This window comes from Lates calcarifer, linkage group LG15 (assembly GCF_001640805.2).
Source record: "Lates calcarifer isolate ASB-BC8 linkage group LG15, TLL_Latcal_v3, whole genome shotgun sequence".
NCBI lineage: Eukaryota > Metazoa > Chordata > Actinopteri > Centropomidae > Lates > Lates calcarifer.
The window spans coordinates 15,287,871-15,310,307 of NC_066847.1; the positions used below are offsets into that span (position 1 = coordinate 15,287,871).

Consider the following 22,437-nt stretch of genomic DNA (forward strand, 5'->3'; position numbering starts at 1 on the left):
CTTGAAACAATGTCAATGTCATTGATAGGATCACTGACTGACTCAACTCAACCACCAGTAACTGCAATGGACTTGCAATTCTCTCCCTAATGTAATTTTTAAATATGTGTAAATAAGTACTGTGTCATTTCTCTTGACCGGGAGGACACATTTTCATGTGACATTTCATTATCATGACTCACATGTCTCTCCGTCTCTTTAAAAACTGTAATGTATGGGTAAGCAGTCCTCTCAGCAGGCAGCTGTCTGCTAACTGAGGCATTCGTGCAGTTGCTTGGCAGGACATGTGATACAATAAACTCCCCACTTGTTGGCCAGTAACTTGAACAGAGTTCTGGCATTTTTTTTTTTTTTTTTTTTTTTTTTTGCGGAGCTCATTCTAAAATAACATTATGCTGCATGTTTAAGTCTATAAACTTCTACTGCAGGCTGATTGTCATTATCAGATAAATTAGGGCAGAAGTCTATAAATAAGCACCCACCTCTCATTCATCTTACAAGGACAGACCCCCGATTGATTTATCAATAGATTGTTTTTCAAAGTGTCCCAAGTGTCCATCAGAATGACATGGATGCCATCCAATCATAACTGACAGTTTCATCCCTATCGGTTGTGTTGTCCAATCAAAGCGGTTAACACTGGTTAAGTCTTGCCCTCACAACATGACGCTCTCGCGGGCTTCCTGTGATTTCCGGGCGGTGTTTGGTCCTGCGAACTGTTGCACGGTTTGTTTCATATGCCTGATTTTAAGCATAATTAAAAACATATGTGTTTGGGAAGTTACTTTTGAAACTTTACCATGTTTTGCAACGTATTTTGTACGAATTCATAAAGACAAAACTCGAGTGAGAGAAAAAAACATTTCGGCCCGCCTCTGGAATAGGCTATTGAATGCGAGTTCAACTAACGCTAACGTTTACGTTATGATTTAACTCTCTTGCTGAAATTGACCAGTCTTGAAAGACTTTGGTTAAGTTAGCAAGTATGGTTAGCTAATTAAGTAACTGAACTATGCAGTATGTAACTTGTCTTTTTCCCACACTTCTCTCTAACTTAATAAAACGAAGACAGTAGAGTAAAACATAAGGAGCGTGCTGGCAAGTTGGACAAACCCACTGTTTTCATCAAGTAGGTGAACTAACGTCAAAACTTGGCTAGCCTAGCTTTACTAATGTTAGCTAATTTCCCCCAGTTTTGTAGGTCGCGAAACGACATCTGTGTAAATATTAAAGTATATATATCAACGTAGTTGTTTGCAAGTTCGGCAAACAACTACGTTCCTTCACTGGTTCCCACGGTTATTAGATAGTATAGATGGCATATAACTGGCAGTGTCTGAATAGATACATAACAAATTGTCTCATCTGTTATTGTTCATAGTAAAGTTAATAGAAGTTATTGGACGTGTTTTGAGTTCTCAAAGTAGTACTAACATGCCTTGTTTCCTATTTATTTTTCTCAGACATCATACAAATGGGCTTCACCTGAACTGAAGTCAGGCCACATTTGGCTGTCAGTCATCTCCATTCAAAAACATGGCCGACAGTTTTTACAAATTGGAAGATGAATCCCTCCCCAGCTTCCTCTGCAAGTCTCTGGACAGCACCAGTGGCCGTGCCACACTAGGGAATGTGACATTGGGTTCAGGCCCAGGACTGCCAGTGGCTGCCTCAACAGTAGCAAAAATTAGACCCCGTTCTGACAACAGGTGGGAACATGATGCTGCTTTGGACAGATGTAACTTGTATGTTGCATTACACAGGCTATTTGACTGGTGTGAGAGCAGAAAGTGAAGTTATCCCATTTAAATTTTTGAGTACTAAACATGATGTAGAGCTGTTTAGCATGTTAACAAGCAGTTGTTCTGTGAAAACAGTGATATGTGCTTTTGCTTTACAGAGAAGACCCTGGTGAGGTGTCCTATCTTGAGGGCAAAGAGCTGCAGCAGGCCAACTCACAGTCATCAGTTGGAGAAGAGCCCAAGTTTGCCCTCAGCTTTAAGGATGACTTGTGAGTATATACTTGCATATCGATCACATTGCAGATTTATTTCTTTGTGCTGTTGTCTGTAAAGACAAAAAAAAGCTTTATATAATGTTAGTTCCTAGAATTGTTTTGTAATTACTGATTTTTCTCTATAATTTAAATACTTTAAATACTTCTCCTTTTTCCATTAATTAAATTAATGCAGAAGTTTGTCATCTAAAAGCAAAAAGTGTGCTGTACAGTATAATCTATATGTACAACTGAATTCTAATTTATTTATTTTTGTGAGTCAACCCATGTAAATTAGATTATTCTGTCCATGCATTTAAAGTTGGGCTTGGCTGTGCTAACCATTTCCTTATAATTCTTGATATATAGGAGCAATTCACATTTGACAGATCCTTGATGCATGGAACTATTCTACTACCAGTACTGAATTGTATGCTTCTCTCAACGGTCCTATCAAACATGAACTTGACAGAGATACATTTTTCACCCTCTTATTAATGTAATGTAGCATATGCAGATACTGATAAAAGTATTGTTTTTCTAATGTGTGTAAGTTCTTTGATATCTTCATTTGGTCTGATGTACTAGTGGATCCAAATATAATGCGAAGAATAGCAGCGGCTATGCACAGCCCTGCCTCAAGCCCCTGTCTAGGGTAAAAGTACTTGATAAATGTCATGTTCATAGCAGTGGGATTGTCATATATTGCCTGTATAGTTTTAATAATTGCATCATGTAAACCAAATCTATTGGGAAGTCAAAATTCCAGTTAACTGAATCAGGGGTCTTAATTATTAACCACTTGTCACCTTCATCACAGGGACAAAGCAGATGACTTCATTGCAGCCCACCGTTTTTCAGACATGCTGGTGAAGATTAATCTGAATGAGAGCATATCTCGAAACCAAGGCTCCGTAGTTCCGCTGCCTCCCACACAGATTGGCTCAGTCCATGGCTGGCCCACAGAACTTGGAACAGGTAAAGGCTCTGGCTCCTGAGGCTCAGTAACCCTATTTTGACTGGAATACTTGATATATAGAGAATAAGTAATTTTCATTCTGAGTATGAAGACTTTTTTGGGGCGTGGATTATACTAATGAACTTTCTTGTCTGCTCTGACAGATTTGTCAACAGGGCTTCTGGCATTTGCCCAGTCTGGACATAAAGATGGTATAGAAGCAAAGGTATTCATTTTAGTGGCTGTTTCATACAGGTTGACCAGTTTGCAGTTATACTTTTTATCTGTGATAGGCCCTTTGTAGTTATTTATGTATAACCTGGTCTGTATATATGACATATTTCTGTCAATGCCCTCACAACCTGTATCAGTTCATTTTTTTGTAAAACACCCACTTACCACTTTAATAGGAACATCTGTGTACCTGCTCATTCATGCAATTTGTGACTACAGTGCAGTGTATAAAATCAGGCAGATACAGGTTAATCTAAGTTAGATTGTCCTCCCTAGTCAACAGATTTGAAACCAAGAGAAATCTTTGGGATGTGGTAGAATAGTAGATTCGCTACATGAAAACTGGAAAAATTATGCAGACTGGAAAACTGCAGAAATTATGTGATGCAATCACATCAACATGGATCTGAATCCAGGCCAAAAAGAATTTAGGCTGTTTTAGAGGCCCGACCCAGTATAGTGTTCTTAATAAAGTGCTTGATGAGTGGTACAAGTAATACAGTTGTTTTTGGCTCATAAAGACTTGGACTGTTCTGTGTGAATATTGAAAACAGAAAGCCCTGTGATGGATTTTAAGACTCACTATTAAAATCCTGTATTTTGTTAAAGTCCAGTTTTAGCACTCTTTACCCTTTTGGATCTAAATCTAAATCAGTTCCACCCCACATTTCCTTACAAATCACAATATGAGGAAAGATAAATCCTGTTTTCAAATATAGGTTGCAGTTTTGACATTTCTATCCGACAAACTGATTAAGAACTGTCCTTTTTTTCCTGGGCAGTCCCTACAGGCTCAGGCCTTACCAGCTACAGTTGGGGAGTACAATGTGCAGAGTGAGGGAATGGACAGTGACCATTTCAGTGGCAGTAACTCAAGCTTCCTGGCAAATGAGAAGCTCATGTCTGTGGACAGCATGAACAGTGATATCACAGGTATGACCCGTCTTTATCCTTTGGATAAAACTTGCACAATATTACATGCTTATTTTACCTGATAGACTTTATACATCTGATTTTTGACGTGTTGTCAAAGCTTGAGTCATGTTATAATTATGTTTTTGATTCCCAGATGACGACACTGATTTGAACAACTTGCCTGATGATGAACTGGAGCTGTACTTCAATAAGCTGGTTCCTCCTGCCATGCAGAGAGGCAGAGTGGAAGGCCAGGAGATTCCTTCAACAGTAAGACTATTCTCCTGGTCCAAAAGACACAAAGAAGATACCACTTTGTGCTTAACTTATTTCCCATCCTATACACTGTTATGTATACAGATGGGTGACATATTTAAGGAAAAACAAACGTGTCTTAGTAAGGTTTTGGCCGTCATGGCCGTCTCTCATAGGTGTTCAATTGAGATCTGGTGACTGTAAAGGCCATAGTATGATTCACATACTCATCAAACCATTCAGTGACCCCTCATGCCCTATGGATGGGGGGCATTGTCATGCTCTCTTTACGCATTTTTAAAGTTCTTTCTTTAATTTATTATCTGTATTTTATTTTATTTTACTTGTTCATGTTAGCCAAATTCGGTTAACAAAAGAGCACTTCAGGAGGTCCCCATCATGTTTTCTTGAGTGCATCTGTGGAATGTGTTTACTTGCGTATACCGTATGAAGAGAAGTTGTGTCTGTGTCTGCATCTACAGTTTGTATCAGTCCGAGGGTAGCCACTTTAAGAAAACAGTTGTAAAGTAACCTTTAGCTCACATTCACTTAATCTCTTGTTCATAGGATCTGCCTGGTCCTGCTGAGTCTGCAGAGACAGAACAGTACAGACATCAGTTGCTCAATGACTGTGATCAGGTGAGCGCTCTTACATCTTCTGTGCCATGTGCTGATTTTAACTCCTGTGGAGTTAAAGTGCTTAAAAATAAACTGTATTGAAAATACAGTTTCAAGTCTCAGCAATTACAATTAAGTTATGAGTCATACAAATACAATACTCTAAACCTTTCAATTTTTCCATCAAATTTATGCCCCCCCCTTAACATTTTCTATATCTTGTGTATCATTACTTCAGGAGGACTTCAGGATGCCTGATGTGCGTCTGGCTGCTACAGGTATGGACTCCTGTCCTGCCAGTGATGAGGACACAGAGGACGAGTTGGAGTCTGCCAGAAGAAACACCAATGCCACCAGGACACGGCTGCTGCCAAGCACTTCCAGACAATTGGTCAGAAATAGAGAACAGTATTTCTATCAGATTTTTTAAAAACTTTCAAATATAATCAGCAGTCTCAAAAATCCAAATCCAACAAAGTTTTGCTTCATGTAATTTATGTATTTATGTGTGTGTTCATCTACATATTGGTACAGGTTGGAGAGAGTAATCGTCCCAGTTTCAGGCCGGGTTTAGAGGGAGGCAGTTCTGATGATGAATCTTTCAGTGGCCGCAGCGGTCCATCAGTGTCAGGGATCGAATACAGACGATCTGCTGAGGGACAAGTCATCAACCCTCCTGTCACAGGTATAACATGTCCTTCACTGTCTTATTTTCTTTTTTGCTCTCTGGTTGATTTTGCTACATTATTAATGTTTCAAAATAAATGCATAATAAGGCTTGATATGCATCAACAAGTAGCAGTTTCTTGGTAGTTTTGAGGGAATGTTAACTTACTTTACTGATCTTTTTGCCAGTTTTGAATGCTACTGCCTATCTGCCAGGCCTTTTTAAGTGATTGCCTGTATGTTTTTCCATCATTGTGTGACTCCAGGGGATGGAGGAGGCGGGGATGGGAGCAGTGGGAGCGAGGAAAGCGGAAATTATGGGGGGGGTTCGACCATCCCTCTTCCAGTGACTAATGTCCAGACCACCTATGACGTTCTGCGTGGGCTAGGGATTGTGGGTAGCAGTACTGTTGGTGAAGATGAAGATGGTGATCTGAGTAATCTGGCAGGGCATGGAAGGAACAGCCTTTCCAGACATACTGAGGTGAGAATAAGGAACACTTTGTGCACTTTGACAAACATAGGTGTAACTAATAATAACAATAATGGCTGCATTCTGTGTAGCAGCAAAGTGGCTTAGTTAGTAAGCCTCTGTTGTGATTAGTTGGTAATCACAACAGTCCTGTAAACTGTAGTGGGACCACAAAGACTTTAATTATTCATGTCACAGGTTTTACAATACCACAGTTCAATAAGGCTTTGGACTTAATTGTTTTTTTTTTTTTTGTTTTTGTTTTGTTTTTTTTGATATATGTAATGATTAATCATCATCACAGTTTACAATTGACTTGTGACCCAAGGCAGCTAATATAGCCAGATATCATCCATGTTCATTTGAAATAACCATTTTGTGTATGTTGCAATAACCCAATTTTCCACAGAATAGGCATTTTATACATTATGCAGCCCTAACTGAACCAGTCACATGTAACCACTTCCTATACATAGTATGAAAAAAGGTGTAAATGCAAAGATGACTATTGGACTTATAATATGAGACTTCCATTTTGTGCAATATATATACTTGTGATGTTGATTTTAATGGCATACTGTTATATTCTGTAATTTTTCATTTTTCCACGTAAAGAGTTTTATTACTGCGCCAGCAATGGCCATGGATGGATGCATTACATTTTCAAGTTGTCTGCCCATCTGTCCCATTCTCGTGAACACAATATCTCAGGAATGCCATGAGGGAATTTCTTCTAGGATGAACTGATTAGATTTTGGTGGTCAAAGGTCAAGGTCACTGTGACCTCACAAAACACGAAACACTGAAATACAGAAAGTTTGACCACATTACACTAATTTTAACTTCCCTTCATTGGCTCCATGTCAGTCTAGACTTTAAGGTTCTTTTAATGCACTTGCTCTCTAATGCTGGTCCGATCTTCTTAAACCTTATATTCCATCCTGCTGACATCAGACTACCTGACTCCGTTGAAGCCTTCAATTCCAAACTTAAAACTCATCTTTATGGCTTAACTTTCAGTTAGCTCTTTATTCTGTTATTATTTCAGGCTTTTTAACTGTTACCATTCCACCACAGCAGGCTGGTCTAAGTCTTAGTGAATCAGTTGAACTCGAAATTTATAAAGTATAGTCCATATTATCCGGCCTTTGAGATTATCGTAAACTTTCTGAAAACCAGTACATTACTCTAACTCCCTGTTTGCAAACACACATGTGCTGTGTGCCCCTCTCTCTATTCTCCCTTACTGTTTTTCATTCTCTGTCCTTTCACTCACTATCCCCATGTTCCTGCTCAACACTCTCAATGTGGAAGTTGTATTGTGTTATGCCCCCCCCCCACTCTTTCACATAAATGTTCTAATGGGATGAAATGAAGTGACAACATTTTGTAAACAAAAGGTCAAAAGTCAACTTAACTGACATCATAATGTTCTACAAAAAGACTTCAGTGCCATATTTCAGGTGCAGATGTCAGCAGAGGGGGAGATTGTGACCATATTTCTTCCAACTTGACTGGTTGGTGGCAGCATACAAGCACAAGGTGGTAATTCTAGTTTGGATCTAATGCTTGATTTACATGTTGTTATACAGATGGGTGACCGTGTGGGTCCTGTAGGAACAGGGGAGGCCAGCTCCTCCCTGGACGCATCATTAGCAAATCAGAGACTTTTTCCGGCGAACTGGAGCAGGGTGGTGGACCGACAGGAGGCACTGGTGAGTACAGTAATGTAATGGAACTATAACCAACCATCTTCTTTAAAATTAACAAGTGAGTGAGCAAGGTAGTTGGTTCTGGGTTGGTGTATTATATATTTTGTGTCCCCATTAATGTGGTTGTGACTGGATCCCAGGATGCCATGGAAAGCACAGAGCCTGGGCCCACTGTTGACCGACTGCTGGACTCCGTCTACTTGAGGAGTGGAGCTGGACTCCGAAGACCTCAGGACTTAGCAAACCTAACTGTCTCCCACCTTCAAGGCACCCTGGGGAGCTTCCACCTCTCCCAGGTATAAAAGATAATAGGGGACTAAGTGAAAAGCAGGGATTTGCAAAGACCAAAGTACCTTATACACCAATCTATGTTAGCTATGGAGAAGGTAGTCTTAAAGTTAGAATCTCAGAGAACACGTAGTGTTGACTAGACCTCCTCAAGATTGCTTTGACTAAGATAGTTTCACTCTGAAATTCCTGCTTTAATCAACTGAACATAAATTTAACACATTTTAAAATGGGTTTGAGTAGATTTTCGCACAAGTTCTAATAGGTATGCTACTCTGCCTACCTTCTTGTTTACCTACCTTCCCACAGGTGCTTCTCCCAGAATGTGATAAGGATGATGATGATGATGATCACAGTGGAGTAGATGAACCTGATGGTGCCAGGCCCTCCTTGGGCTTAAGAGGGGGACCCTGTGGTGATGTGAATGCTGCCTCATGCAGTACCAGTGAGGATGAAAAAAATCCTCTTTCCCCCTCCCTGGAACCCAAATATTTCTCCCAGAGCTTCCAACAGGAACAAGAAGATTCAGATGATATGTGGAACCATTGCCCAGACAACCTGGAGCTGGAGTTTCAACAAGGTAGGCTGTCTATTTCTTTGATGTTAAGATCAGAAGTTTAGTGAGGACACTAGGTACTTAAACTTAGTACATAATCGTGGATGGTGTAATATGTTAACAACCTTGCTTGCTTGCTTCAGATGCCAGTGCCACTCATAATGTGGTATACCAGAATGAAGAAGGGCAATGGGTGACTGACCTGGCATATTACTCCTCCTTTGAGAAAGAGGTTGATGGGAAGGCATCAGAGAATGCTGACCAGTTTCAAAGTGAGGACTTTGATAATGCTGGTACGTACAGTGCATCCCTTCACTTTTTATGTATCCATGCTAGTGAGAGCCATGGTTGGAGGCATTATGTTTTCAGCTTTTACATCTGTCCACCCCATTCTTATGAATGCAATATCAGTGCAATGTGTTAATGCCTTTCTCTGCCCCATTCTTGTGAAAATGATGTATCAGGAATGCCTGGAGAGAATTTCATTACATTGGACACAAACTTCAACCTGGATTCAAGGATGATGTGATTAGAATTTGGTGGTTAAAGGTCACAGGTTAAAGCAGACTTTACAAAATAAAAAAACTAAAATTCAAGACTTCATATGCCAATTATGACAAATTTTCATAGATTCTAGTTTCACATTTTGCTTTGTTGCAGCCTTATGCTGAAATCATTTGAATTCATTTTTTCTCTTATCAGTCTAAACTTAATACCTTAATAATAATAATAACATTTTAGAAATTTTAATCAGATTTGTTACAAAAGGAAAAACTGAAATATCACATTGACATAAGTATGCAGACCATTTACTCAGCACTTGGTTGAAAGTTTGGAGTTCTTTTGGGTATGACACAACAAGCACACCTGAGTTTAAGGATTTTCTGCCATTCTTCTCTGCAAATTGTCTCAAGCTCTGTCATCATCAGAAAGTCTTTTTCAGGTCTCTTCAGAGATATTAGATTGTGAGCATAGTTGGGTGGCCCAGCCAAAGTCCTGACTTGAACCCAGATTTGTCCTTTACCAAGGATGTTGTCCTGTTTGAAGATGAACCTCAGGCCCACCATTCCACCACAAGTGGTGTGGACCAGGTTTTCATTAAGAATATCTCTGTACTTTGCTCCGTTCAGTTTTCCTTCAGCCCTAATCAGTCTCCCTGTCCTTGTTGCTGAAAAACATCTCCACAGCATGATGCTGCCACAACCACGCTTCACCATTGGGATGGTATTAGGCAGGCGATGAGCACTGATCGGTTTCTTCCACACATGACACTAGCTGGACAGTTGGTTTCATCAGACCAGAGAATCTGGTCTCTCACAGTCCAGAAGTACTTCAGGCGCTTTTGCAAACTTCAAGTAGGCTTCCATGTGTTTGTTGGTGGAGCATTGCAGTGATGGTTATCCTTCTGGAAATTTCTCCCATTTCCACACAGGATCTCTAGAGCTCAGCCAGAGTTGCCATCAGGTTCTTGATCACGTCTCCTACCAAGGCCTTTCTCCCTTGATTGCTCAGGTTGGCTGAGCAGCCAGCTCTAGGAAGAATCCTGGTTGTTCCAAACTTCTTCAAAGCAGCATTTTTTTGGAGCCTTCCTCAGATCTGTGCCTTGAAGCAGTGCTGTCTTTGAGCTTGGCAGGCAGTTTCTTCAACCTCATAGCTTGGTTTTTGCTCTGATATCTCTGTGTGAAACTTTATATAGGCAGGCTGTGTGCCTTTCCAAATCATGTCCAATCAGTTGAATTTACCACAGGTGGACTCCATTCAAGATGTAGTGTGAGTGCACTGTACCAAGTTCACAGCTTTCTTGTAATCCACAGAGTTGTTCTACCATTGTGTTTTTTCAGTTTGTGTAAAATACATTTATTGAATTGAGAGTTTTAACTGTCGACACCCTCCCCTCACCCCACCTTTACAGGTGATGCTTTGGAGAAGATAGTGAAAGATCAAGAGGAGTTTGAAAAAGAGCACCGGTTCATGCAGGTATGCATATACATATAATCAGGCTTATGCTTTCCATTTTCCCACAATCCAAAATCCATTTGACCTATATTGTTAATTAATAATCAAATAAACAGAAATGGATTAATGAAGTATTGTAAGAGAACTCCCTAACAAACATCTACAACTCTGAGGTACATTAGGTGTAAAGCACAGCCTCTTGCTGGTTATTATTGCTGTTCACATAGGAGGAAAAGATTGAACCAATCAGCAGCAACAGCACCTTCCAGAGTGACTCATCTTGGAAGGGCCCTACCAACAGCCACATCCTGATGAGGGCTTCCCAGGTCTCCTCTGAGTTTCAGCGGGGGGACCAAAGCTACTTGCGACTCTCTTTAGGGCAGTTTTTTGGCCAACGCTCTGAAGCCCTGGGCTGTTTGGGCAGCACTAGTGATGTGGATGGAGTTAAACGGGTCAGTAAAACTGTGTTCTTGGGTTGTTATTGAAATTTAGAATGTATTTTCTTCCAGTCTCTTTGAGGCTACTGTGAGTTATTCAGTTATACATACATAAAGCTATAGATGGGATGTGTACTAATGTTGATGCGTAATTTGCGTCTGCTGAAAAGGTGTTGCTGCCATTTTTTATTCTTATTATATTTATGTTTATTTATTTATTTATATTATAATATAAGTTTGTCCCATCTAATGGTCTACAGATGAGGTTACATTCACCTATGCCTTTTGCCTTAGCTGTTGAGTTCTTCTGGGAGGGAAATGTAAAGTGTATTAAAAGCTTGGTCTTTGTTCTCTAGCCATCTTTTGGCTACATCATCACCTCTCCAGAGAAGAGGGAACCATTTCCCCTGATTCACCCCTCAGAGTTCTCAGCAGGAGTCGAATCTCCTCACAGTGACACCATGGAACTCAGTGAAGCAGATCAAACACTCAACCCAGGTGTGTGTATTGCAGAGGCTAAAGAATAATTTTCACGGCAGTACCTGAGTGTTTATGCATTTTTGACTGTTTTAGAATTATGTACACTGTGCTTTTTGAATGTTACTTATGATTATCTCCTTGCAGAGGACTTAGACAAAACTTTTGAGGCACCAGGTGAAAGGATGTCACCAAAAGGTGATCTCGATCCAGAACGCAGTGTACAGCAGGTATGGGTACATTTCTGATGTGTTGATATTTGAATATGTTCAAAGGATTACATGCATGGCTTTATGGCTTTCTGAAATAAAATCACCTCTCCCCTTTAGGACCATACTGTGAGTGCTGCACTGCCTGACCACAGTGAGGGCTCTGGCTCTGAGTCAAGCTTGGGTGACCAAACCTGTCCCCCCACAGATAATAACAGCAGTCACCTAATGCTGAGTATCAGTACAATTGCTTCAGCCATTGCTGATGCATCCATCAGCAATGACCCATCGCAGCTGGCTGCCATGATCATGGAGCTCTCCAAAAGGAGTAAGGCAAGGAATGAGCCCATATCTGCAGGACCTGTTGGACCTATCATTAGCAGCACAGAGGGACCACACTCAACTGAACATGTGAGGCTTAAGATTTTGTTTTCTCCCTCCAAGTATTACTCTTAAATTAAATTGTATGTATTTTGAGTTTGAGTTGATCATTTCCATGGACTATAAAAGTGCTCTCAATCAGAGTTCACATTTTATCTTCACAAATATTTTAAGCCTGAACTTGTACATAAATCCCAGCATTCCATCCTATAAATACATTGTTCTTTTTTTTCTAGCTTTTATTAAAAAAGCTCTCATTATAACACTTAAAAACGTGAAGAATCATTGCTCTGAATAACCACATAAAGACAATGTTCTCATTGTGGTGACTCAAGTAAAATACTTAAGATCTATGAAGCTATAAAGCAGGAATCTGCAACAAAAAATACCTTCTCAACAATGAAAATGTGATTTCTTAAATCTTTGTTTTAAATAAGTTAACATTTAAAGCACTGTTTTGCCTCCATAGATCCTCTCTGAGCCAGATCAGAGCGTCATGTTGGACACACTGCAGAGAAGCACCTATGGTGGAGAGCTGAGTGCCTTTGACATGGAGAAATACCTGAAAAAGACTGATGAGTGTAGCACCAGTGATGCCTCTGTGGCACACACTACCTTTGACCTGACCAGCTGGGTTGACAACCTCAGCAAGAACCCTCAGACAGGATACCCTGAGGAACAGAGAAGCTCATCTCAGAAAGCAGACAGTGATATTCAAAGGATGCCCACAAGTACAAAAATTGAGAAGAGAGACAGGAGAGGAAAAACAACATTAAACACTAGCACATCTGGAGTTTCCCTTTCAAATGCATTATCACCAGGTAAACAAGGTGAATCAAAAAGAAGCTCAATTCCTTGTCCTCGTACATCTCTCAGCTCTTCCAGAAGGTCTGCGGGATCAGGGCAGTCCTCCACACTCAAGCCTCCTGCAGACAAACTGACAGCTTGTGGTAGCACCACTTCTTCCACCACTGAGACATGTGGTTCCACAGACAGGACCCCCAGAGAAAATGGTGTCAAACCGGAAGAACTAAACTCACAAACATCCAACAACACTAGGACTTCTTTAGAACCACTTAAAAAGAGTGACAAAATCTCTGCTGCCTCACCCAGCTTGCCCAGACCCTCCCCAGGCTGGAGGAAAGGACAGTCAGGTTTGCCTTGCCTTAAAGGTTACTCTCCCTCAACTCAGACTGTGAGGAGTGCAGGCCAGCAGCAGCAGGATAGACCAAGTATTTCTCTGGAGAAGAAACCTCCACCCTGGAGCACCACAGCTGCTCCACTACCTTGTAGCTCTGTGGAAAAGCACATGGGCTCCTCTTCCCAAAACATCCAGCCTCCACTAGACCCTGCACCTGGTGAGTAAAAAGTGGAAATGTGACTTCTGATTTAAATCATATTCTCCCAGCAACTGTCTGGAAAAGGACACCCTTATTCAAACAACTAGAAATCAGTAGCAGCTGTAATGTACATTATTAGCAGGCAATTGACCCTGCGATCCATCATCACAAACTTGTATGAACTGAACTTTTTTCCTCAGAACTCCCAAAGGGTTTTTCAGAGCTCTGTTTGGAGCAGACGCAGTGTAATTTCAGACCGTCCACCTCTCCACTCACCCACTCTTCTCCAAGTCAGACCTCTGTTCCCAGTGCTGATGGGTACTGTATCACATGTTTTCCACAGATCATATTAAATATTAGTAATTAATATTAAATATTAATCTTTTGTGGCTTCAGATTAAAGTTAACCCAAATTAATTAAATAATTACGAGACAAGAACACTGCCACTTTATTCTTAAATATTAACCCGGTTTTCTAGCCTGGGTTAGTTTTTGTTGTTTAGCTGATGCATATTACTGACAGATGCAGGACATTTGCATATTGAGCCATTATTCATTCATTACTTTGCCTTTGTGTTCTCTTGTCCTCCCAGTATGGTGTCACCATCTTCGTCTAGTGGAGGTCTGACAGACAAACGTCCATGCCTTGACCTGTCTCCTCAGTCTCCCTGCTCCAGCCCTAGTCTCAGCAGGCTCACATACATCTCAATGAATGATGGCACTGTCATACCTACACCTGAGAGGCAAAAGGTAACATATGACATAGTCAAGCGTATTAATCTGGGTTGCAAAATGTTCATTTCTGCTGTATTCAAATGTTCTGTTTCAAGCTCCTTAAAAGCAAGGTCTCTGCCTTGCCTTTGATTGTTTTGCCCTCCACAGAACAATTGTACCATGACACTGAGCACCACCATCATCAGATTCAGTCCAACTCCACCTGTGGAACCAGATGCTAGCCTTGATGTTCCTTGCCTGCCTAAAAGCCTGGACCAGGTGCAGCCACAGCATTCTAAAAGTCTGGACCCACTACCAGTTCAGCAGTGTAAAAGCCCAGAGCCTTCACGTAGTGGTTCTGCTCTGAGCTGTACTCGCAGTCAGAGTGAGTGTAACTACCACTGTCCTGGGGACAGGACTAGTGATCTTTCAGCAGGTTGCAGGAGCCACAAACACCTCTCTGAATCCAATGTAAGGCAGCTCACTAAAGTGGACTCAGGCTATTGCAGCAATCTGAACATTCAACAAACTAAAAACACCACAGCTCCTCAGAGTTCCCAGCAATGGGGGGGTGTTAGCTCAGTCTCGTCGTCTGTGTATGCTGGTGGCCTTAGTATGCCTCCATCCTACTCATCAGATGGCCTTCACTATGTGCCCATCCCCAGCTTTAAGCCCCAGTGTGCTGGCTTGGTTGACCTTCCCCACCAAGGCGATACGCAGTCTCTCACTGGACACTCTCTCTACAACTCCCAGCTTGCTCACCAGTATTTGGGATCTGAAGTTCCATTACATCCCAGTGCTTATCACATGAGGACAACAGGAAATGGTCTCTATGGTGTGTCCTCTACAGGCATGTCTTTTTTTCTCTCCACTTATATAAAGTTGTTGAGCTATGTCAGAAAGAAACAAAATGTCATGATGCAGCGAATCCTCTTACCAACATGCTGGTAAAATCCATGGAAGATACTTGTCTACAAGTCTGATTCCTCTCTTACTTTTCCAGGCACATCCAACAGTGATCTAACAGTGAGACACATCCATCCTCCACCAGGGCCTCTTGGAATTTCTGGGCCTAGTGGCTCTCATCACCTTCTCAGACCCCATCAGATCCAACAGGACATAGGAATAACAGGGAAATCCTATAATCAGTATGATGTGGAGCCACAGGTGACAGGTGGTCTTGATGAACTGAGAGGCAGTGGTCTTGGTATTTATAAACACATTATTCTCTTTTACTCATTTCAGTATACTGTCTACATTCTTGATAAAAACTGAAGACCTTTATACACTAATGATATTAGACTGTTAGACTGTGAATGTTTTATGTTATACCTTAAATAACCATATGTGGGCAGTGGTCTGTTGAAGAGGTAGATTATCATTTTCTTGTGCAGAAATTTGCAACAAGCAATTAACTCTGAATTATCTTCTGCAGTCAATTATAATTTTCAAGTCTTTGCATCTCTATCTTCATTTACAATGAGTACATCACTTACCTCCTACTCTGCATGGAGGAGCAGCATTCCTGTGTTTCACCCTTATTCCACTGTTGTCCTCAGGCCAAGTGGTGGTACCAGCAGAGCTGCGGTTTCCTCATGCCTGCTGTGTAGGCATTGCTTCACAGATCTCCCTCAGCCTCTTCAACCCCTCTGAGAGGTGGCAGCAAGTGTCAATCACTGTCACCAGCCTGGCTATTGATGGAGAGAAGGTGAGCAGAGAGCACACAGGTGTGAGTGGTGACTAGTTTTATGTAGTCTCAAAGCACATATACTTAAAGTATCATCAGAACTGTGTGTCCAAAGTGTTAAAGTGAGGTAAAGGCCTGTTTGTAACTAGTTGCCTAAAACTCTTGCTTATACCTGTAACTATTGTTTAATGAGTTAATAAGTGATGTCTGGCTAAACCAGCTGACAACACCCAGCGCTGAAGTTTCACTTTTTCTTCTAACCTCATGCTAATCCCTACAGGTGGAAAGCTTTCCTTATCAGTGGTTGGTAGTTAAGAACAAGTCAATCATTGGGCCGAAGAGTACAGAGGAGCAGAAGATATTGTTCATACCTCCACAGGCTGGTGTCTACCAATGTGTCCTTGGTGTTTGCTCCTGGCCTGCATCTGCTGAGACAGAGATGGCTGCCAGGGCTAATATCTTTGCTAAAAGGGTGGTGTTGGTTGCCATAGCAGAAAATCCTGCACTAGAGGTGAGGGCCTTAAGTTTGGGGATCACAATAATCTGTTGCTTAAAACTAAAATGAAACAAAGGAAAACACTCACAGGTTGAGATAAGATAAATGGTGTTTTGAGATAATGTGACATTGCCTGTCCCCCCCCTTTACTGAATGACTCATGAATAAAATTAAACACATTGCATAGTGTGTCTCTAAGATAGCATCTCCAATTCATTTTGAATCTCAGGTTGAAGTAAGCAAGTCTGGCTGTTTGGATTTTGGAGACCTTCCAGGAGGCAGTGCTAAATCTCTTCCTCTCGAAGTCCTCAACAGGACTCATGCCACAGTACCCATTCGTCTGGTCATCAGTGCAGTGAGTCAACAGTGTATTTCTACATATTCTTAGACCTCTTTCTAACACATGCATATTGATCTGAACAGTGGTAGAGTGACCTCCAGTGGCAGCTGTGGTGCTATTACTGTGTTTTCCTCCCATAATGGCAATGTGCAAGTTAACATTAAAACTTATGTAAAAGTCACTGGATGCAGTTGGTTCGAAATCCAGCATTCCAGCATAAATGTGGTCTTAATGCTTCTCTAACTAAATGAGTGTTACAAGTAATTATTTCTATGCTTGGCTATGCAGCACTGCAAAAACACTAGTGATGATAATGAACTATATCGGAGTGATTCACATTTTACATCTTATTCCCCTAGAATGCTACAGCATGGCGATGCTTTACCTTTTCCAAGCACCCTGCTACCATGACATCTGAAGCAACACATCAGGATGGACACATGACCCCAATATCCTCTCCCTCAGTGATGAATCACGTGATGCATGCCAGCTTCGGAGAGGTTAGATGCCAGAATAATTGCAACCATAGTCAAGTCAAGCCAATTTTATTTATATAGCACCAAATTACAAAAGTAGAAGAAGTTATCTCAAGGCACTTTTCATATAGAACATGTCTAGATCATTCTCTGTCTTAGCCAGCATCCCATTTACTTATTTTCTGCAAAGATTGTTGAGGTAACTGTGTTGTGTGTTTGGGCAGATCATAAAGATATTATGGGTAACACAATTCACATATCCAGTTTGATCCTCCATCCCACCTACTGAGAAACTAAACTGGAGTGATCGCTCACATGAGAAATTTTACTTTTTTCCAGAATCCAGTAAGCTTCATGGTCTGGGTACATTTCAAAGCCCCTCAGAAGTACACTTTTTCAGGTAATCAGCCTTGACTGAATTCTTAAATAGAATGTAATGTAATTGATGTGTTAACTTTTGAATAGGTCACTGAACCTATAGTTCTTAATTATTACACATTTTACAGATTAAGTCAAATTTTCTGTTAGCCTTAACCTTGTGTGGTTTTGCGTGTCAGGAGAGCTTGGTCCAGCTGATGAGTACATTGCTCGAGTGGACATTGAACTGGACTCTCCTGGTCCAAGTCATGTAATCTGGAGTATTCCCCTCAGGGCCAGGTCTGGAACTGCAAGGGTCCATGCTCCTAAAGACCTGCAGGTAGGCAAGCTGTCATACACTACATTACAAAGACATACTTAAATTCTAAACTTTCTGAATGCACTGTGCAGATTTGACCCCTTCACTTCATAGCTGACTACTTTCTCACTGTTTCACAACATTACAAAAGTGACATCACATCACTGTCACTTTTTGTAATGTTATAACTATAATCTTAAGCTGGATGAAGGATATTTGTCATCAGATGTCTGGATCTTAAGTAATCACAGAAACCAAAACCCTGGAGAGGTTTAGTTGAAGGTTGCCTTCCTTCATCCATGTGTATATGTCGAGCCCAGACCGTGAGGTCATCTGGTGGCAACGACAGGTACAGTTGACAGTATGAGTATGAGAAGCCATGGGGGCAGATAATTGATCCAAGGATGTGGTGTATCTTGCCAAGAGAAGGGGCCCCAGTACTGATTCTTGGTGTGCCCCTGGGGGTAGGGGATGGGATAAGGATGTTTGTCTATGCCATGTTACATTCAAGGAGCACCCAGTGAGGTAAGATTCAAACCAAGAAATTGTTTTGTGAGAGGACAGATAGTAGGAAGTGGTGGTTCACTGTATTAAAGGCTTCTGATAAGTCCAGGAAGATAAGAACTGAAGCCTGAACTGCACCTCTAACTGCCCTTAGAGCCATTTCAGTGGAGAGGCCACTCTTAAGCCCAATTGATTAGGATCAAGGAGGAAGAAGGAATTCGGAGACCTGTTTGAGAACCATACTTTCTATAGTGGAGGTTTTTTGAGCACAGTTGTTACCTGAGCCGGTTTAAATGTGGTTGGAAATGTCCATGAAGACAGTGAAGCATGTCACGTGTTGGCACTATAATGTGAGATATTGCTTGAAGAAGGTTGGCGGGATTAAGATCCAACATGTAGTGGGACAGCTACTAGCCAGCAGTTCTGACACATTAATCTCAGTGAAGGGGGTGAATGAGTGAAGTGATGTCCCACTGACCTGGTGAAAAGGAGAACAACATGTAGTAGGACTGCTACATGTTATACCTTTTGGAGTGTTGCACTCAGCCATAGAGCTGAGTGAGGGAGGTGGTGAGCTGTTGACGGGAGGAGGCAGAGAAGGGCATGTAAGCAGAGAAGACTGGTTGTTTCTGAGTGGTTCAGAAAATTTGTCTACTCATGACTGCCACCTTTCAGTAAGGAGGGAGGCAAAGATATCAGCTGACAGGTTTCTGACTAGTAGAAGTGATGGAGATAGTACTTCAAAAGGTAGTTGTCTTGAGGGTGGAAAATAATGTCCAAGTATTTCTAGTACTGCTGATCTTGTCGTAAAAAAATCTGTTTTGGCAGCACTGATGCAGGATGAAACAGAAGCCAGGGGTAATTGATAGCTCTTGAAATCAGTAGGATCACTGGTTTGCATGTAGCTGAGTATGGTCCCTGAATAGACTCCAAAAAGGATTTGGTTTTGGGGGTGTGTGCTCGTTCACACTCCCTACTGCCTGAAACCTGCCTCAAAATATACATTCAAGTTTTTGTAGGCCCTGTCTGTCTTAGAAGCTTCCCCCTTAGATCTCTCTGTTATTCAGGGTGCATGTGTGTGCATGACCCCCACCACTCCCACAACCCAGTTAAGTCATTGTACTGACCAGAAAAAAATCCTATATATAAAATGTGTAAACTATGTATATTATTTTTAGCAATATTTTGTATGGTTCAACTTTTATTGGCCTTTTGAAGAGTTGATAGTGACCTACCTTTTGTTCTTTTGTCTAGACTGTCAGCCTGTCTGCTCCACTGGGTAAATCTAGTCAGCAGACGCTGCCATTAAAGAATGCTGGAAACATTGACGTACAGCTGAAACTCAAGGTAATTCTAACCTTTACTTTCCTTATTAGATGTGGGGTTTGGGTAAGCCTCCATGACATTCTGGACTCAGACTGTGACACATACAGTGTGGCTTCAATTCTATTTTGCTCTTGTTTTTTCAGTTTTTGCCATCTTCCTGCTTTTCTTCACTTACCTTGTTTTCGTTCCCTTTCTAATTTGTTTCTTGTGTTCATCCTTGCTCCTTCTTAAGTTTTCTTTTCTTTTTGGACCCCTTGTCATTCCTCACCTATCTCCTCCCTGTATTTTCTCTCCCCCTTCATCTACTTTTCCTCCATCTTTTACTCCTCATTGCCTCGTCAACGTTCAACCCACTGTTCCTTTGCTGTTTTGTCCCTACTTTTGACCTCTCCTTCCTCTCATTCTTTTTCTTTCATTTTTATGTGACTAGAGCAATGATGCTGTGGACAGTTTCTCTGTGACACCTGATGAACTGTTCCTGAGAGTAGGAGAGGAGCAAGGGATCATTGTTTCCTTCAAAGCACAGGGCAACAGGAAATACAGAGAAAGGTATACAAACAATTGTTGCATTTACATGCGTTCAAGAGGATATAGTTGCTTTTCTGCAGTAACCATATTTAAAGTCCTGTAAATGAGAACTGCTGCAGGAACCTGATGTTTTGATCATTTGTATGAAACCAGGTTTCTAGACTTCAGGATATATTGGTGTGACAGCATGGATGAAGGGAGACATTGTAGCTACTTGTAACTTGGTATCTTTATCCTATACTAAAAGATAAATGAGAGAACATGCAATATGAATCCAGCAAAATTAAGAATTGGATTAATTAACTGTAGCTTTTAGAAAGCTAAATGAATTATACAGTGGTGAAGCGTTGACTATCTAAATTATTTAAACATATTGATATTGTAAGGGAAATTGTACACTGCCTCAATAAATAAGCAGTTCTGTCACTGCAACGCCAGGCCAAACTCTCCTCCTACCAAATGAAATACGTAGTCACATCTCAAACCAGTAATACACTTATACAAGTAGTTACTAGAGTATGCCTGCCCTGGTTCAAAAATATAGTATGGACTAGGAGAAAATGAATTGGCAGCATCTTGTAAATGAACCAGATTTCTTTCTGTGTTTTTTGGCATAAAGTGATATCTGATACAACCATATTAACCCAGGCTAAAAAGTTTCAATATTTTGGCTTTTAGGTTGAATCTTTATTTGGATAAACTGTGCATCTGTGTTGGTCTTCGACTGTATCCCAAAATATGTTACATGCTTAGTGGGCATCTAGATTCACTCATTGGAAATAACTTTGTTGTCATGTTACAGCCTTCTTACCATCTTGGTGTTGCCATCAGGCCCTCAGTATGAGGTAACCCTGAAAGGAGAAGTTGTACCAGAGGACTCTGGAAAACCTGCCATTCCCTCTGCTGTCTTTGGCCCTGGTCTGGCCAAAGACATTCCACCAATTCTCTCTAATAAACAGTTCATAGCTTGGGGAGGTGTTACTCTGGGACGAGCTGTGTAAGCAACTTTTCAGTTTTTCATTAATTTCAATATTATTTGGTTACATAAGAAACACTCTCCTGGTATCAGTTATTCAATGCAAAGTAATCAATAAAACACTCAAGGCCTAGTGGTTCATCTTATTCTATTAAGGCTTGTATAATGTTATTCATGAGAAGGGACAGATGATGTCTACAGGGAATGTGATTCCTCAGAAGCTATTTCAACATAATACGCAATTTATCAATACTCATTGAAGGAGGTAAGGTACAGACAGCAGTAAGAAAGCCAAATCCCCAAAGAGTCTATATATTCTTTAACGGTTTAACTAGATCCAGGTTTTAATTTGATATTCTATTCAAATTAGGACATCAAGATAATGACTCTCAATCACAAAACAGCAGTTAACAAAGTTTGCGATGAGATGTATGTTTCAAGTTTGGCACAGAACTCCTCTGCCCTGTAATCACATAACCAACAACTGTCTTTGTTTTTTAGTCAACAGAAGCTGGTTCTAAGGAACAACTCTACCAGTACCACGCAGCAGCTACGGCTGCTCATTCGTGGTCAAGATCAGGACTGTTTTCAGGTAAACTGAAATATCTGTATATTTGAAAACTGATTAATTTCTCCTTGTTCTTCCTTGTTAAGAGTATCCTCACATCCTGTTTTTGTGTCTTGAAATCCTGGTTGGATGAGTTTATTTTCATTTCTCTTATCTTGTTCTTGTGAATCACAGAGCTGCTGCAAATTTTTGGTATTAAGGATTCAAATTTAGGACCTTATCACTCTATATCTCCTTACATTCTGAATTTTCTCATCTTAACAAAAGTTATACAAAACTGATTTGATAATGTGACGAATCACTGAAGGGCTGCCTTCTTCTATGATGTCTAAATGTGAAGAATAAAACACGTTTGTCACTCAGCTCCAGAGTATGTTCAGTCCAGAGGAGCGTCTGACGCGACATGGGGAGCTGTCCATCCGTCCCAAAGAGGATGTGGCTGTCCACCTGCTCTTTGCTCCCACCAGGGTGGCCTCCATGTTGGCCAAGCTGGAGATCAAGCAATCTGGAATCCGGCCTTCACAGCCAGGGGTCAAATTTACTGTGAGGATGTGATCATTACAGTCTTTCTCTGGTCTTTCTTTTTCTGTAGTCATCTATTACTTTGCATTGCTCTCTCTTATCCTCTTAATGCACTGTAGCCGTTTTTTCCTGCCTCACTTTCTTTACTGCAGGG

The 22,437-nt window shown here is 41.0% G+C and overlaps 1 protein-coding gene across 2 annotated transcripts in view; it reads left to right on the forward strand.

Moving 5' to 3' along the window:
* Positions 1–632: 632 nt before the first annotated feature.
* The window catches only part of cep192 (centrosomal protein 192), a 33,732-nt gene continuing 11,927 nt past the window's right edge, over positions 633–22,437 (forward strand). For both annotated transcript variants that reach the window (XM_018665729.2, XM_051075978.1), the window contains exons 1-36: positions 633–726; positions 1,464–1,709; positions 1,901–2,011; positions 2,817–2,974; positions 3,119–3,180; positions 3,971–4,121; positions 4,258–4,373; positions 4,926–4,997; positions 5,215–5,367; positions 5,511–5,661; positions 5,909–6,126; positions 7,707–7,829; positions 7,967–8,122; positions 8,424–8,694; positions 8,814–8,963; positions 10,583–10,647; positions 10,854–11,078; positions 11,420–11,561; positions 11,688–11,770; positions 11,870–12,160; positions 12,600–13,488; positions 13,671–13,788; positions 14,064–14,220; positions 14,353–15,034; positions 15,188–15,391; positions 15,744–15,892; positions 16,152–16,382; positions 16,597–16,722; positions 17,067–17,207; positions 17,523–17,583; positions 17,741–17,880; positions 19,618–19,710; positions 20,120–20,238; positions 21,020–21,214; positions 21,695–21,785; positions 22,125–22,304. In XM_018665729.2, the coding sequence (XP_018521245.1) occupies positions 1,537–1,709; positions 1,901–2,011; positions 2,817–2,974; positions 3,119–3,180; positions 3,971–4,121; positions 4,258–4,373; positions 4,926–4,997; positions 5,215–5,367; positions 5,511–5,661; positions 5,909–6,126; positions 7,707–7,829; positions 7,967–8,122; positions 8,424–8,694; positions 8,814–8,963; positions 10,583–10,647; positions 10,854–11,078; positions 11,420–11,561; positions 11,688–11,770; positions 11,870–12,160; positions 12,600–13,488; positions 13,671–13,788; positions 14,064–14,220; positions 14,353–15,034; positions 15,188–15,391; positions 15,744–15,892; positions 16,152–16,382; positions 16,597–16,722; positions 17,067–17,207; positions 17,523–17,583; positions 17,741–17,880; positions 19,618–19,710; positions 20,120–20,238; positions 21,020–21,214; positions 21,695–21,785; positions 22,125–22,304 (6,447 nt within the window). In that variant the 5' untranslated portion in view covers positions 633–726; positions 1,464–1,536. The remainder of the gene's footprint in view (positions 727–1,463; positions 1,710–1,900; positions 2,012–2,816; positions 2,975–3,118; positions 3,181–3,970; positions 4,122–4,257; positions 4,374–4,925; positions 4,998–5,214; positions 5,368–5,510; positions 5,662–5,908; positions 6,127–7,706; positions 7,830–7,966; positions 8,123–8,423; positions 8,695–8,813; positions 8,964–10,582; positions 10,648–10,853; positions 11,079–11,419; positions 11,562–11,687; positions 11,771–11,869; positions 12,161–12,599; positions 13,489–13,670; positions 13,789–14,063; positions 14,221–14,352; positions 15,035–15,187; positions 15,392–15,743; positions 15,893–16,151; positions 16,383–16,596; positions 16,723–17,066; positions 17,208–17,522; positions 17,584–17,740; positions 17,881–19,617; positions 19,711–20,119; positions 20,239–21,019; positions 21,215–21,694; positions 21,786–22,124; positions 22,305–22,437) is intronic.